Source organism: Pempheris klunzingeri, chromosome 4 (genome assembly GCF_042242105.1).
Source record: "Pempheris klunzingeri isolate RE-2024b chromosome 4, fPemKlu1.hap1, whole genome shotgun sequence".
Classification (NCBI taxonomy): Eukaryota; Metazoa; Chordata; class Actinopteri; order Acropomatiformes; family Pempheridae; genus Pempheris; species Pempheris klunzingeri.
In genome coordinates this window covers 27,908,723-27,926,277 of record NC_092015.1, presented here as the reverse complement: position 1 = coordinate 27,926,277, position 17,555 = coordinate 27,908,723, and the positions used below count along the sequence as shown (strand labels likewise).

The 17,555-nt window shown below is 45.8% G+C and overlaps 1 protein-coding gene across 2 annotated transcripts in view; it reads right to left on the bottom strand.

Annotated features, from left to right (window-relative positions):
- phldb1b (pleckstrin homology-like domain, family B, member 1b) overlaps window positions 1-17,555 on the bottom strand; it is a 65,323-nt gene that overhangs the window by 26,660 nt on the left and 21,108 nt on the right. For both annotated transcript variants that reach the window (XM_070829418.1, XM_070829419.1), the window contains one exon: window positions 14,121-15,610. In XM_070829418.1, coding sequence (XP_070685519.1) covers window positions 14,121-15,610 — 1,490 coding nt within the window. The remainder of the gene's footprint in view (window positions 1-14,120; window positions 15,611-17,555) is intronic.

The window sequence follows — 17,555 nt, the reverse complement described above, 5'->3', positions numbered from 1 at the left end:
AAGGCCCCGTGTATCTTCTCCCTCACACTGCAGCAAGCACTGCTTTCCCACTGAGGGAGCATCTGCCTGATTAGGAGCTACAGCCCCACCATTAGCTTTAACCTGTAATCTGGGACCAGTTCGCTTTTAACTGAGTGGGTGGGAGTAAAAGACCCCTTTGGGCTGTGGAACAGTGCTGTGTATTCACAAGAAGGGAGTCTAACTTCAAACATTTACTGGAAAGCCTTCAACTGCTCATGAGTCCTCCCACTCAACATCTGCTGGAGCATACACACAGATTAGACCACTCAGCTTTCTGACGCCTGCCTTGTTTTTATCAAGAAAGATGATTGAAAGGCGGTACTATCATTGTCTCATTTGATTGCCAGACAGCCTTTAGGCTACCAAACCTGTGTGATGGATGAGGAGCACGATCACAGACTGATTTCTTGCCATTAAATGTGTTTGGCCTCAACGTAAATCAACTTGACACGGCATCGAATTTGACGAGTGCAAACTGTGCTAAACTTCTGCTCCTCATCCACTGCACGTTGACAGATTTGCATGAATCCCACATTTTATCTGTTTTCTCATGTGGGTCTTTTTAAATGTCAGAAGAATTTTAATGTTCAGAGGTTGTTGCTGCCACAGGCACTAAAAATTCTTTAGTCTGTAAGTGTCTCTGCAGATACCATTAGAGGGTCCCTGAGGGCTCTGAGAGCTGGCAGGGAAGGAACAAGGTGGTACAACAGGTCAGTGTGGTAATCCAAACCTTTTAACTAGATGCCAAGCTCCCATGCCCTATTTGGAAACACTGAGGTTTAATTCGACAATTCAATGAGGCTTTGTAAATGTGGGCCTTTCTGGCTCGTCCTGGTGAATGACTAAGAAACATTTCACAAAATATATTAAATAGCATCTCTACTCTAAAGTTAACTCCAGGGGCCTGTAAAAGGAGGTTACCAAGTTATTAACCTAAAATCACTTGTATGCTGGCATAAAGGATGAAAATCTGGGTTTACTCACTCTCATGACGGACACTCCCAGAAGCAACAGCTCAAACTGAAATGAGGCGCACGTTCAAGTCAAGACAGCCAGCTTGGCTAGAAGACAGATGAACAAATAGTGGCCTTTCACAGCCACTCACACCCCCTTCCATGACACCAGCATAACAACAAACCCCCGTCCTCTCTGGGAGGACAGGAGACTGATGGTGACAGAGCTCCACAGCAACATCCAATCCTCTGCTCAACCACTGATTCACATCTGAGCCCTTACCAAGCTTAGAATATAAGAGAAACTGCTAGCTTCACTTACAGTATGCTAATCCTGCACCAGTCCTCTGGTGCTAAAAGCATTTGACATTTGTGAACTTCATACAGAAGATATCTGCAGGTATCAAAATCAGGACACAGGGCACTAAATGCTAACGATTTAGGGAATATGACCAATAGCGTTATATACTGTTAACTTTGTTGTGTTATTTGAGGGCAAAGAACAAATAAATCAATAAAAAAATCCAACTGTAACACTACAGGCTCAGGAAAACCAACCAGCCTGATGCTAGTTATAACGGCTAAATATCACAGCTGATAAAGAAAAAGGAGATATAGGTCATCTAAAGCTATGAATAATGTTGTGGAGTGGGTGGAGATCCACTGAGCAGTATTATGTATGGCAGTCAGTTCAGTCAGTCAGCTCTCCTCGTGAACACGTGGTCCACTTTAGGCCCACATGACAGCTTTTGTGACACATTCAGGAGGAGAGCTGCCAAACCACACAGTTTCTGTCACTGCTGCACTTTCTAATGTGTTTAACTGGCTGCATGAGGGTTTAAAAACCTTTTTCAAGGTAATGTCCGACTGTTCCTGGAGCGTCCTGTTCCACCTCATCATCACATACACTGTTGTCATCTAAAGGAGGCCCATGTGAATGTGTTAGCAGTAGAAACAGTGTCTGAAAACACCTCCAGTGGGATGAACGCTGACACACAAAGCTCAGTTTAGCCATGTTTGCTAACCACCTGCTGAAAAGCAGTGTGGTCATACACTAAAGTAATATTTGTTAAGTAATCTGTGGACACAGACAGGACCTTTCCTTAAATGATTCAGCACTTGGCATCAGTTTTCTGTGCACTAACTGGCTCCATGGTTTCCTGTACGCTGTAGAACTAAATAACAATAAGCAGCTTGTATTTTCTTACACAGCTAGTGTGCAGCAGGTGGAAATCCCATACACATGAGTTTTTATGAAAAGTCTTAGTGTGGGGTCAAAGTCCTCTAGACTCGGTGTCTATCGGGGGGAGGGGGTAATACTTCCCGACACCCATGAGTTGGTGGAGGAATGCCTGGTTCCCAGAGCTCTCTAAGCTCCAGTCAGCATCCACCCCCCCCAGACGCTGCTGATGATGCTGCTGCTGATGAATCTTTCAAAAAAAGTCTTGTTTAGGTGGAAGCTCAAAGTTGGTGGCACGGTTATAACTTTACAGTGAGACTAAAAAAGACAACATGTGACACATATTCCAAGACAACACTAATGAGAGCCTGTCCAGTTAAACCTTTAGACAGCTGTTTTAAAGGGGCCTCACACTGAAATGACACAAATTGTTAAATAAATAGATACAGGCACAGACACATTTTCCTTTTTTGTGAGCCACATGAGGTCCCACCATTATAATTAACAGCATCATTAAATGAACTAAGTGACAGTGAGTGGAATGAACCACAAGCACCAAACATGGCTCCTGGTGGTGCCTTTATCTTGTTTTACTGAAAACACAGCACAACATTAGCACAAGAGCAGGAACGGAGGAGTCGAGAAGTCAGCAAACTGACTCAATAACGTCAGCTGCACAGGAGCCCCAGAGTGGATTAAACGGAGCATGGGTGCTTTAAAGTCATTATGAATTCAGAAGATTATGCAGTTTCATCTTTATAAAGCAGCATAATGTCGCTTTAAACTCATTATGGAGAATCATTTAGTCAACAGCTGTCTCCTCTTTGTAATTCTAATGGATAAAACCATGTTGTTTTGTTAACACAACAACATTTTCTACTACAAATGTGCACCAATTAGGAATAATCCCACATTCATCTATCACCCTGTGTGCTGGAGACAGTTTTCTGTTGTCACATCCCACGTCTCTCTCCGTCAGTTCTCCCTCATTTAAGTGAGCATGCTCTCCTCACTTTACTCTGTACTTTCCATATTTTCATCCTCCCAGCAGTCAGCGTCTCTTCCTCATGTCTCCCCCTCTCCCCTGGGAGTCAGTGTCTCCTGTTTACTCTCATGCCCTTTAATGTTTCTCCCTCCTCTTCCCCGGCTCCTCCTCCTCTTCCCCGAGCACCCCGGGGGCCATTCCCTATCTGCGTACCTTTGATCAGAGCAGTTACTTTGTTGGCGTGTAGCTGTATTTCTTCTTCACCGTGTTCGCCTACGTCACAGGCGTAAACAGGGATCTCACGCGCATAGTACTTTGAGAATAAACCGGGAAAGTTCAACAAAGCCTTATTCTCTACATATATCTGCCAGCGCTCCGTAACAGTCTGCAAAACAAACCCCATTCATGATCAGACTCCTATCCTTGGGGGGGGCTCATCGTGTTCAGGTCCCAGAGGAGGAACAAACAGATGATCCTAACAAGAGATCTTATTTTCTGCTGCCGTGTTTTTTTTCCTCCCCCTGTGGAACACATAAGCATCAAAGCCAGGCACGGGGAGGAGGACGAGCAGGCAGCGGCAGCCAGCGTCTCTGAATAATAAGCTGGTGGTCCTCCACGTTGATGTCACTGCCACTGATCTCAACACGAAACTGCTCCCGGAGGGGGCAGCTGGCATTTAAACCACTGAAGCTTCCTCTTCGACTGGGATCTGGGCCCCGGAGGCGTCTCTCAAAGTGAAGACCGGGTTCCAGTTATCACGTCAAACACTTCCAACGAAGAGATGAGGACATCAAAGCTAAGACACTGTGATTAAAGGCTAGATGAGAGCCGTATCTTTACATTCTCTAAACACTGCAGCTGATAATAAGCAGGCTTATGGCTTGATTATTGTTCTGGGATAGAGATGAGACCACGTCTGCAAGATCTGCAGTTGGTTGCATCATATATGTTGAGTTAAACAATTTGCTGTGCATGAGAAATTATGAGATTAAATATCAACACCCTCCTAAAAACTAAGTCAATATGGTTGGTACAGTAGTGAGCTGCTGCACTGTCATCCACGTGAGACTGTTTAGAGAGAGGGGATTCAGAGAGCATACCAGCCAAAGCAAACAGCAGTGCCAAGCAAACAGTGGCCCAGCTGTCAGACTGGGGGACACACACAGCCGCCTGGAGCTCAGCAGCCAGGTTACAATCCAATATGCCAATTGTACTGAATGTTTATTATTAGAAAATCTGACTGCAAACAGCACATTTGATTTAAAAAAAGAAATGATTCCTGCAGGGTATTGAGCAAAATGCTACAGTCAGCAAACTAATCTGCCCTCAGTGCGGATGCTAACATGCTGATGTTCACCACAGTCCTCATATTAGCGTAGCATGTTAGCATGCTCACATCCCATAATAGGCAAAAAAGTACAGCTGAGGCTGATGGGTAGGCCATCCATTCTGTATTGTCCTGATGATGGTACAAGACCAGGGGATCGCCAAAGTTAGTACAATCTATCCCCAGGGGAACATGAATGTGTGCGCAAAACCTCATGACAACACATCCAATAGTTATTTTGACATTCAACTCAAAGCCAGAAATGTGGGCTTGAGGAAAAGTCAGGAGGTCGATCAGTCAGTCATCCTCTGAGGACCGTGAATGCTTCTACACAATCGTACGGCAGTCTGCCCAGTGGCCCAACAGCACACCAACACCACCATCCACAGAGGTGTGTCTCCAGCATGGCTGAATATGCCAAACGTGAGTAACTGGTGGATGGATCACGGTGAATTGGACGGTTTGTCTTTTAAAGTGCTGATCAGCCAGAATAAGCTACATGGAGACTCTCTGACTCTTCTGAAATTTCAGACTTAACAATCAAAAAAGAAAAAACTGAAATGGAAAAGCAAGAGCACAGCTAATAATAATTATTACTTATGATATACGAGATGAAAAATGACTCAGATGAGAGTGAGATATCAATGTGATTGACACCCAGTGATGTAATACATGCACACAAGTGTGTCCTTACAGAGTGCATTACATAACTACAGCTACTCTCCATTCCTTAATTCAGCTGATGGAACGATGAATCTGATTTACATTTTACTGTCTGCAGCATTTCCGCACTCAAACCTAAACTCTGGCTCTGACTTCAGTGTCTTGCTTTCTATTTAACTATTCATCCTCTCTCACACATACACACTTCCCTCTTTCCTCTAAAACAGCCTCCAGTATCCATCATCATTATAACCACATGCCGCTTTTCTGCTCCACGTCAATCTGCTCCGTCAGTGAAACCAGCCCCACAGCACGACTTGGCAACCTCTTGACCTGTTTCTGCCATCAGCTCGATCTGTGCACAATATATGAGCTCCCTGATAAATCATTCTGGCACTTTAGTACCATTATCTTTCTGCCTGTGGTTCACTGGAAACAGCAGGTCCTTCTGTAACAGCGTGTTTACCAAGAACCCTTCCTGACATGCTAACTGTCCTTGCTGAAGGAAAATGTAGCTTTGTCATTTAGTGTATTGTAGTTTTCTACTGATGGACGTGGTTATGTCACTTTTGAACGCACCTACACAGCAAGTTTGTACCTGCCTGTAAAGACGTGTAACACATTTCTCAAGCTGGACTCATAAAGTCACCCACGTAAAATGTGAAGCAGCAGCCTGAAAGCTCCCCTTGTTATTGACTGAGCCAGCAGAAAGCTTGTAACCGCAGCATCACATGTAGGCAGCAGGCCTTCCCAAACAGTACGTATATTATCCAAACGCCATCAGACCAAATCACAGGAACATCCAGAGTCTATTTAAATCCAGGCAGAGTGCAACAACTGGCAGAGCTTCGTTAATATTAGCAGCGGCGTCGGTTACCTTCATGAGCGCTGCCATGCTGTTCAGAAAGACCGGCTTCTCTTTAGCCACAGTGAGCAGACACACCATGGCCTGCTCCCTGCTCTGACCTCGCCTCAGGGCCGGGACAGTCCTGCTGCCACCCAGCACATGATACCGGTCCATGACACACACACACACACACACACACACACACACTCAGTATCTGTACTCTGTAAGAGGCCTGAGAGGTGCTGCTGCTCCCTGTGCCTCCACACGGCTCCTCCTGTTCTGCAAAGCGATTTCACAACTGGCTGTGCTACTTTGGGATGGATGGAGAGCAGTGGAACTCCCTCCCACCCTCCACCCCCCCCTACCCAGGTCTTGTGAGAGGAGGTGAGGGATCGGTGCACGCAGGGGCAGAGTTAGAGATCATAATGTGTGGGGACTTCCTCTAGTGGGAGGAGACTGTCTGGTTGGTTCTAAGAAAAGCCAAGGGGCCAACTTTAATATACCAAGCAGAACTTTACACTGTACGCACCGGCTGGGCTTTTCTTGAAATAGGCTGATGCGTTGAATCCAGGCAAACGGTATAATGACTTTGGTTTCAGCTGTTAAATGCAGAACACTTCTAGGTGTAGATAACAGGTCTGAAACATGCTTTGAAGTACTTTTAAAGTTTGATGCATATTTGCATATAATCCGAATCATTTCTCTTTTGACTGTTTAATAATGTAGCACAGGCATCGCTTTGAAGTGCCTTATGGTGCATTTGGTAGAAGCATGAAAACATAGACCTACAGAAAATTAGATTCAGCTGAAGAAAGAAGAAATATGTAAATATGTGCATTTTTAAATGTTATGTTTTTGCTGATTACAATCATGCCTACGCAGTCTTAATATGCTCACAACCCACAGTGCTCAACATTAAATGAACAAATAAGACATCATGAAATAATCCCATGTATTCTAAACTTGTCATGAGCTGAGTTTAATTCACATTATTTACTCATTCCAGCAATCACTTGAAACGTTAATTGGGGGGGTGAATTTTCACTGCAGTGCTGAACAGATAGACAGCCCCCTCTAGTGGAGAGGCTACAAAACAGCAGACTGCACTGCTAAGGTTAAAACATAATGCTTACAGTGTTGAAAATGTGAAAATATGATCCAGCTGAAGCTGCAAACAGCTGCTGCGTGTTCCCTGACGATCGAATAAACACGACGGGCAGAATGAAGCAACGGTGCATCAAGTGACATGATGGGTCCTGATCTGGTGCTTGTTTTCAGTACAGAAAATCCACACGTGGCATATTTGTTGGTGCTGTCTCAAGACTGGATTACTGCAGCTTTCCCTTAGACGGGCAGAGGAACAGATTTAACGCTGTCCCAGATAAAAGAGCCATAGAGTCTACTCAACTGTCTTATCTATTCGAGCCCGTTTAGTTGTCAACCATAAACTGGAAAAATCAGAATAATCTGCCTCCTGATGATTTGAACCACTGACACAAACATGCAGGTTGATTTTGTAGTTTTTTTTACCCATCCAGTTTTCACAAAACTATTCTGCAAAAACCTCCCTTCAGCACGAACAGTTATAGCTGCTGGTCAGTGGGTTTGTACTGCACTCAGCATCGACGTAGGTGCAGGATATATTTGGCGGCCTAGGTAGGCAGGTTTGGTGTCCCGCGGTAGCTGGATATATTTGGTCGTGTTCTTTAAGATGCTGGTATACACATGTGGTGTTCTGTTTGACAGTGCGAGGGTATATTTGGCCTGCCGACCCTCGTGGCCGGTAACAAAGATTCCAACCATGCAGGAGAGACACACACAGCCTGCATGTGAGACATCCTGCTGGGCAGAGCGGACACAGGGAACGACTAGGGAGGAGAGGAAAGAGAAGGATAAAAGAGACAGGGCGGGCTGGTTCAGGGTGCTGTGTGATGATGATGATGATGATGGTGGTGACCATAAAAGGCCAGAGTCGATCTTCCTCTTAAATTGCCACTAAATCAAAACTCTGCCCAAGGCAAAATTTTCAGAGCTAAAGTTCAGTTCCTGATATTTCAAGGGCAATTTCACAAAAACACTGACTTGAGTGCAAAGAGACTGGAGTGTCTGAGAAACAGCCTCATGTATGCCGTTATTATAGATGCATTAAGCCATCTGTGACCTTTACCAACAGGAAGCCATAGAGCAACAGCAGATCTCCTTCTCCACAGGAGTCTGAGTCTGGGCCCCCTCCCAGCCACCACCACAATCACGTCCAGTGAGCTAATTACAGTGGAAATCAAACAGGAGTTCCTCACAAAGAGATAACAAACCACAGTCAAAGAATCTCAAAAAGTCCAAAATAGCAAATGACAAAGTGGTATGATATCTTCTTTGTCTGCTGGGGGATGAGAGAGAGGCTTCAGAGCCTTTTAGCTGCCGAAATGTTTGGCAGTGCCAGTAAGACGGAACAACACTGTGATGGGGATTATAAAACCATCACTAAAGGCCTTTTCAGAGGAACAGTAAACACATCCTGGTCTGGTCTGTCACTAAAGGTGTGGAGGGAATGATGGTTTGCTCACTAAAAACAATCTTAGCTACCATCATAGGAAAGATGAGGTCATCTTTAGTGGACAGTAGAGCGGCGTGTGTGTCCACCACAGACGAAGCACGCCGAGACCCCGATTACATGCCAAGTGTGTTGGCCAAGACAGCACGTCAGTCGGACGGCCATGTGGAGAGAGCAGTGCCAGGCCGGACAGCTTGGATCAGATGGGCAGAGGGAAACAGTCTTCCCTGCAGACCGGCCATTAGACAGGGCTCACCTCACACACATTAACACACACACTAGTAAGGAGGCGTTCTCCCCGTCATCTGACTCTGCTGTCAGTCAGCTGATATAAATGTGGTGAGCTTTTTTTAAATCACACTATGTTGACTGATGCGCATTTTTTACAAGTCTCCTGTAAGAAACAGAAGTAAAAGACATAGACATCCTGAGCGGGGCCATAATGAGGGCCTGGCCCAGCTGCAGCCGCAGGCGTCATGCGGAGAGTTTTTTTTCCTGCAGTTCAAAGAAGTTCTGTCCATCTATTTCGTAAATGCATAGTTAATCTGTCTGTTTCTCTGCAGACCTCTGTCTCTGGATCCTTCTCTCAGTCTAAGACAACTCTGAGACACAAAACAGGCAAAATACATCGCTGTGAATTATAAGAAATGTGTTCAACATACTGTAAACAGATTCTATGGATTAATAATTGGATTAAAACGGTTTGGTTGTGGTATTAATAATGAGGTAATGAGTTTTTGGGTCGTAAGCCCTTTAAAATGAGACTTTATGGTCTCCATGGTTTTACAGATATTACAGAAATCATGATATGAACAAGAATCAGAAAGCATAGGGTGTTGTTTCAGATATCTGATCAGTTTCAAATGATTTTAAAATCATTTGAATTACTAATAAACTACTTACTAGTGACAGCAATCAACACTAACTGGAAAACACCAACAAAACAAACAAACCAACAAACACTCATTGGAAAATATCCCATGCATTCAAAAGAGGCTCAGTTAGCGGACTCTGCCTTGCTGGTTGCTATGGAAACCGAGTGCTCGTATGTCCCCCCCCCAAAAAGTTTTCAGATCAGCTTCAGCGGTGAGATGACGACAGCTAACAGCCTGCAACGCGACAGACACTCGTTTCTCCACTCGTCTTGTATGTCGATCGATTTCGTTGCAGTTGGTTGCCATGACAACTCATCAGCGCAGGCCGAAGTGACGCTGGGAAATATGCCGTTATTCTACATTTTTATATGCATCGTGCCAAACTCCTGACACCACTCTTACTGGTGCCATCTCTTCCAACCTTCCCGTGCACTCCTGACTCGACGAAGCTGCTCCAGAGCCGTGACAGACGATGTGCTCCTGTCTCCAGTGCTGCTAGCCACGACAAACAAACTGGCCTGTGTGTGTAACCGCTGAGATATCTGTCTGATATATCTGCACACTGCTGCACCACACACACTTTTTGTTTGAACGGCATTATAAAGTGTGTTGCTCCACAAGCCCAGAATTACACATCCTCGGTGGATAATGAGAATAAAGACATGAATAAAAAGTGCACCACAGAGAAATCGATCGACCAGTCTAATAGGAGTGCAATGTAACCATTTGCAAACTCAAACGCAGAAGTCGTCTCATTAGAAAGCAGGAGCCGTCTTCTGAGCGCCCTGTTTTGTACTGAGGACCGTCCAAGTTTCACTTTTGAACAGGTGCAGCTGGAGGGCTTTGAAGCCTCGTCTGAATCATGCTGTTAAACAGTGTGTTTTACTGGAGGCACAAAGGTTCAGCGCCTGCCTTAATATTTCATTACTCATGTCCTCATGATGGATTTAATAATTGTGTGACCGATTACGGTGTTAAATCCAGTATCTGTCAGGCGATAGTCCACTTAGTCCACAGCGGGCGGCTGTGGCTCAGTGGTAGAGTGGGTCGTCCCTCAATCAGAAGGTCGGGGTTCAATCCCCAGCTCCTATGGGTCAACATGTCGAAGTGTCCTTGGGCAAAACACTGAACCCCAACTTGCTCCTGAAGCCTCGCTGGCTTCAGTGTGTGAATGAGTATGAAAGAATAGTCTCCTCCAAATTACATTCCTCCTGTATGAATGATGTGTGAATGGGTGAATGAGGATGTGATGTAAAGCGCTTTGAGTGGTTGAAATAACTAGAAAGGGTCTATACAAATACAGACCATTTACCATTTACTTAGCGTTTTTCTCATGGTCTTCATCACATCTGATAGCAAAGACCATCCCTGACAACCACCCATCACCATGTGACCAGAGTTCCATGTGAGATGTGGTTGAAAGCTCTGGAAAAGAGCCATTAAATGGGCCCTGAGTTGCCATGTTTAGTAACTACTGCTTGACTTAGCATCTTAGTAACTGTTATCAAGAAAAAATTTGACCAATATGGGGGTTCAAACTTTGACATACCAATATACCAATATAACTGGACTGAGGCTGCCAATATCCATCTCTGAGATGATATCAATATCTTGAAAATGTATTTAAAAAAAACTATTCAGTATTTCCCATGGATTCCCACTAATTAGGGTGAAAATGCTACATTATCAATATTTCGGGTCACACACAGCATAAACAATGGGGCAACAAATCAGTTCCAAAACTTAATTAAAATGTATTTGAGCAGGCCAAAACCCATCCAGAGTCCACACTCACATACACTCAGTACTGTATGTGAGTGTGTGAGTGCCGCTGAAGTCTCCCAGCAGCCTCCCGCTGCCTCTGAGCTGTGTACTGCTGTTGATTTCACAATAAGACTCTCTTCCCTGAATAAACTTCTCCGAGCCTCACTGTTCACATAACTTTGTTTTCTGGTAATCAGTTGTGTGAATGAGTAGCAGGCTGTGTGTGAAATGATTTTAAATGCAGACGCTCTGGGGCAAGAAAAAAAAATCTGTCATGACAGTGAGTCAACTGTGACTAATTACAGGCCCTGCAGCTCCACGCCCTGCCTCCTCAAAGAGCTGCGAGTTTCTGCCTACGAAAAATACAATAACAGAAGAGGCTGCTGAAGGATCCTGCCTCTGTGTCTGAGGAAGCCTTCGCCTGTCCCTGTATGTCTTATTTACTCAACATACATGTGTTCTTCACCTAATGTGCCCACAGCTATTTGCACACATCTCATGTCAATATTTTTCTTCGTGTGCCTCTTAGTCGTCCTGGTCCAAAGGTTGCTGTGGTTAATAACCTCTCAACAAGAACAAAGGATTTAGGCTTTGACTGATTGAGGTACGTAAAGTCGAATATGTGCAAATAGCCTGTATCATACATCAAGACTGTAGAAGAAGCCTGTGGGCCAGAACAAAAGACTAAACTTACTTTACTGAAGCCACTCTCATGATCTTCACTGCAGTTAGCTGGCTCTGTGACCAGGCACACACACTCATTAAGAAGAGAAGTCTAGCTTCTGTGACAACAGGGTCACTTTACTTGATTTTTCAGAAATATGTTTTAGGTCTTTTCTATTGATGTTCTACAATATATTGTCTACGACAGAGTTTGTTGCCAGAATTACTCAGCACACCGTTTCCATGAATGGTCTCCAGTGTGGCAGTGCCTGTATTATACATCAGCATGTCATCTCTCCAACTTCTTTGTTGTGAGGTAATGGACTCTCCTTGTTCATTCTCCTCAGATGTCGCCCCCCAAACGGGTCTTAATCAGCCAGTCTGGTGTTTAACTCTTTTTTTAAAAGCCACTAAAACTGAAATATTAGATGCACAATAATATTAGATTATTACTGTTCCTGTCAAGACAAATATGGAGTTTAACTTCCCAATGAGGTTTTCTTACTTGTGAAACAGATCCTGAAGTTCACGTTATATTCGATATATGTCAAAGTCTGCTTCCCTTTACCAGAACCAAAGAAGTCCGACTTTAACCCTGAGCCTAGCCCCGTTTGTTGGCAGTTACTCTGTGATTCCTCCTCACCGCCGGCACCAGGATATCTCTGCTATGCTTCACCCCCACCTCATCCAAGCCCCGACCATGACGACTGACGGCAAAACAGGACCCGTGTAGATCTAGCACATTTAGCACAGCCCACTTCACCATTACTGGTTAAACAAAGCCTCGGCGTATGGATGTGGCGCTGCCGACACACCGTTTTACTGCCATGCCTCTGTAGGAGGTACCAGAACCCGACCTGGTGCACACAGACAGAGGGCATGTCATCTCCGTCTGCCCAGCTGAGCTGCCTTCACTCAGCCTCACGCTTCCAAAAACACCCAGTTTGTAATTACAAGCAGGGCAGACAAACGGCTTCTCACACAGGCAGAAGCACACATAAAGGCTTTTTTTAAAAAGGACTTTGTCTCAGCCGTTTCATTCAGACTGGCGGACAAGTTCAAGATGTCTAACGCCGCTCCCTCCCCCTCTCTGTTCTGTTTAGGAAACAACAAACAATGTGGTTGCTATGGGCTCATCTGGCCACCCTGAGACCGCATGTCAGTAGCAGTTTAGACAGCCGACAGCCAAGTTACAGACAGTTCCTGCCTGGTAACCCCTCCTTTTCCAAACAACTATGGAGACACTGCAGTCGTTACTCTGCCCTCCTCCAGGAGGTCATCCTGACTGAAGTTAGACCGAACCTCTGCAAGAATATCTACAACACTTAATCACAAATTAGAGCTTTTCAAGTGATAATCATGCCAATTTAATTATTCTACGCAGGAAGGCTGCTTGAGGGAAGTTTCTGACATACCAGAAGATCTTAAGTAAAAATCTTTCTATTACACTACAGGGGAAAGATCTTCTTTGTCAAACTAAATATAAAATCATTTCTGTGCTTGCTTATGCAACTCATCAAAATTCTCTGTAGCAGGACACCTAACCACCAAAAGACTCTTAACCAATGAAATACTCGAAATGTGTTTAGGATAAAGTCAGCAAGGGACTGCACATGATACTTTGAGACAGAAATGGTTACCACTTTTGCAACTTTTTTGCAGCTTTGTTGGTCGAAGGAAAACAGAGAACACTGAAATGAGTCCGACTGTGTTTTCCTCCATAGTCACAAAGAAACAGAGCCCGTACGCGTAGACAAACTCTGCCACACTAACCCTGAATTAGTGGCATTTCAGTGCCTTACTGAAGGGCAGGCAGCAGAGATAAAGGGCACTGTACATGAATAGCAGCCACCCAACAGGCCACATGTCAGTGCCAACACTAATTCATTTACACTGGCGTTACTGGTCATCCTGCTTACCTCTGACCTGCACTGAGACTCAACAGATTCCTAGATAAGGACAATAATAATCAGTAGCAGTCCCGTTCCCAAGATTGATTTGGATACTGTGGTCAGGGACGACCCATCATTTTTAGTGGAACTGTAATATCTGCATGGCAACATCTATCGAAACCTGAGTAAAGGAATTAAGATTAACCATCAGGTACAAAACAATTCACTTGTAAAAGTGACCCAAAGTCACGAGTAAGAAACATTTTCCAGACCAGCTCAAGTAAAGGGTACAAACCCTGTGATGTCTGCGTTACACTTTAAGTCAAAAAATGAAATGTGTTCTTATTCAATGTGAACTGAAAAACAGTGATTTGGTGGGGACGTGTGTTCCTGACTCACCAGCCTCTCCATTTCCTGCTCTCGAAGCCTCTCCTCTCTCTGTCGTCGGTGGTACTCCAGCAACTCGTCCTCATTGTCGCTGATCTCTGTGATGCTGTTCTTCCTCTCCCTCATCCCGGGGTGGGGTCTCCCTGCTGACATCTTCCTATGGGTCCTGGGGCTAGATACGGGGGACGAGCCAGGCAGCGAGCCCAGACTGTAAGCAGGTGACAGGGAATTCCCAAAGCTCGCCTTCCGAATTCCCGCACCACCACCCTCCAGCATCGAGGTAGGCGATGGACTGCGGGCTCGGATCCCCCTGCTGCATGTCAGCTCTTCGGATGTGGATCCGGACTTGCGTCGGAGCCTGGGGCTCTCTGGGACAAACTTGCCCAGACTTGACGGGCTGTCTGGAGTCCTCAAGGTGGGGATTGTCCCGGGGAGCGCCCCTGGAAGTACCGGCACTCCTCTCCGAGTCATTGAGGGGCTTAGAGGTGGCAGCTCTCTCATACTGCTTCCTGCTCCACTGCCACCATTCAGCTCCATGTTTCTCCTGGCCATGCGAGGGCTTTCTGGGGGCTGCAGCGAACGTGGATGCTGCTGGAGGGGCGATCCCTGGATGATGTGGACGATGGGGTCCAGGGGAGGCTGGAAGGCTCTGGTAGGTTGGGAAAGCTGCCTGGAGGAGGCTACGGAGCAATCAGCTGGACTGGGCTGCTCTCTGAAAGGGCTGGCAGGCCTTTCCTGGAGCACTGTGGTTGTCTTGGTCCTGGGACTGGAGGGCGATGGGGATGGACAGGTAGGAAATTTGGGAGTGAGTCTGGGGCTACTTGGCATAATGTTTCTACTACTGAGAGATTCATTAGAGGACAGAAGAGCAGTCTGTCGGGGGCTCTCAGACCCATCTTGGCCCAGTCCTCTGCGATTTGGCTTGGGGCTCGGAGGAGCCTCTGTTAGGACCTTCCTCTGCAGCCTGGGGCTTTCCTGAGCCTTGTGGCCACCCCCGCCACTGCTAAAGTGAGGCAGTATGGTCCGTGGCTGCGGTACAGGCGGAGGCTGGGAGGTGAAGTTGTAGCTAGAGGAGCGTACAGGCACTGGCGGCAGAGAAGAACTCTGGTCCTGGGGTCCTCCGCTAGGAGACGGGCTGGTAAAGCTCCCACTGCTGGCCGCTGAGGGGGAAGACAGGGGGGAGAAGGGAGGGGATGTGTTCTCATAGCTGGACCCCACAGACATGGCCCCTGGGCTTGTAGGAGGGGACAGCAGATACCGGCCCCCTCCATTGACCATGGGAGACAGGGGCGAGTGGGGAATGGGTGGGCCTCCAGGAGGCTTTTTGCCCTCCGAGGAAGACGGCTGGGGGTCATCCATGACTAGGGAGTCCATGATGTCCTGGAGGTCCTTCTCAATAGAGCTGACGATTGCACTGTGCTCAGACTGGACTCTCTCTCCAGGAGCTGGGGGAGACTGGGCCGGACTGGCCTGGTGATTCCCATTGACCAAGCTCTCTGTGTCTGAGGAAAAGAGAAGAGAGAACAACTGATCAGGCTTTGTCTCATTTCTTCTGCAACAGACAGTTTTAAAATCTCCTCAACCTGACGAACTCAAACCTTTAACCAGTTCTCCAAGACGTTAAATGTCAAACAGTTTATCAAACCTCAAGACGGCTTTATGTTGGAATGGCCTTCTCCTTCATTCAAAGCAAATGCCTGTAAAAACAAGTCTGTAGACCACCTCCAGACAGAGACTAGGGGTGGCTCCTTATTCATTTCAAGAGAGAAATCTGTCTGCCGTGGAGGTCCTGACACTGACGAGTCGGGCAAAAAAACACCACGCCTCCCCACAAATAAGCCGTCCCTGAATATGCAAATACAGCATCATCCAGCAAGGCACTGTACTTTGGTCAGTCAAATATAAGCTAGCCCACATTCCCGGTGTCTAATGTGTAACAGTGCAAGTTTGTTGTTTACTTGGAAATTGTAAAGACACAGGATGAACTGACTGTGGCGTAACCGACTGGTGTAACTTCCCAGAGTTGTAAAATCCTGCCTCACAGCATTATACACCACTATGCACTGTTTTACTGTCTGATAAGCTTTAAAACTCATGGACCTGTACATGAGGCAACACACCCCCACCAACACAATGCTTTGCAGTTTTAGCATAGAGCTTTACTTTGTCATCATTAGTCTTTAAATCAGACAAAAAACTGCATTTTCACAGTTCACTTTACTACAATGACCCTTACATCAAGAGAGTAATACTGCAGTACGTATTGATTCATCTGTTATCAATGGTTAGGTCTATTGCAAATCTGCTGAATGACCTTAACATACCTGTCTTTCAGGTGAAGAGCGTGATAAAACAGACAATTAAGTGCCCCAAAGTTTTTAGGTTTTTTTTTAGCCTTGACGAGTTTTTCACAACTTTCCATATGTAACCTTGGGGTGCGTTCATGCCCTAACCATGTGTTGGTTATGTTGTGTCTCCATGCAGAAAATATTTGACGGGGTCAACAGTCTTGGTTCATATCTCGGCTAGGCTGAACAACAACTGCTGATGTATTTGCGGGACAGTTCAGGAAAAAGACGGCTAAACTGGCTGAATGCCCCGGAGAATTCAACACATTTCCTTAAAATTCCTGGCACTTCATATGTCCAGCCATAACTATTTGAGATGTGTTTGAAATCGACCTCAAATCCATGTTTTCAAGTCCAGCGCGGAAGCCGTGCAAGACAGGTAATCATGAGGGGGCAGAGGAGGGATTAGTGGTGAGGGAAGAAGGAAGGACACAGCCGAGGAGGTGAACAGACAGACAGGCCCGTGCATTGGATAGGGATCAGGAGAAAATGTGCCTACATAACCCAATTACTGTGTGGCCCGAAAACAACATAGGACACAGGCCGGGTAATCTAATCTTAACCGCCTCTCTCTAATGTCAGCATAGTAGATTATTACAACAGAAACGCAGCCACGTGGGAGATTCACCAGCGTGGCCTCGAGGCGTGGATCAGAGCACGAATCAGGTTTTATTAATGCTAAATGAATTCTGTTTAAATAAACTTGCTGTCTGTTTAAATTGCAACATGAGGATAATTGCTGCGTGGAGTCATCAGTGTAAACACTGAGAGGTGATAGAGGAGAACAGAGGAGCAGAGCTGTCATGTCCGACAGCGATGCAATAATATTGGAAACAATTAAAGATGCCTGTGGGATGGAGCTAATAATAAAGACAGAACCGAATGAAATCAAACAGAGTCTTCACAGGGATGATGTCAGAGGGAGATGTCCCAGCAGAAAGACTGCTCTAAGATGTAGAAGCTTCACAAATAATGCATCAGCTGTGCTGGTTCACCAGAGATGGGAGCAGCTTCCTGCCCGCTCCCCTCTGATGACTGTGCCATACAATGAGGCTCTGCCTTCACGACAGCCTGACCACTATCACATCTGAACACATCC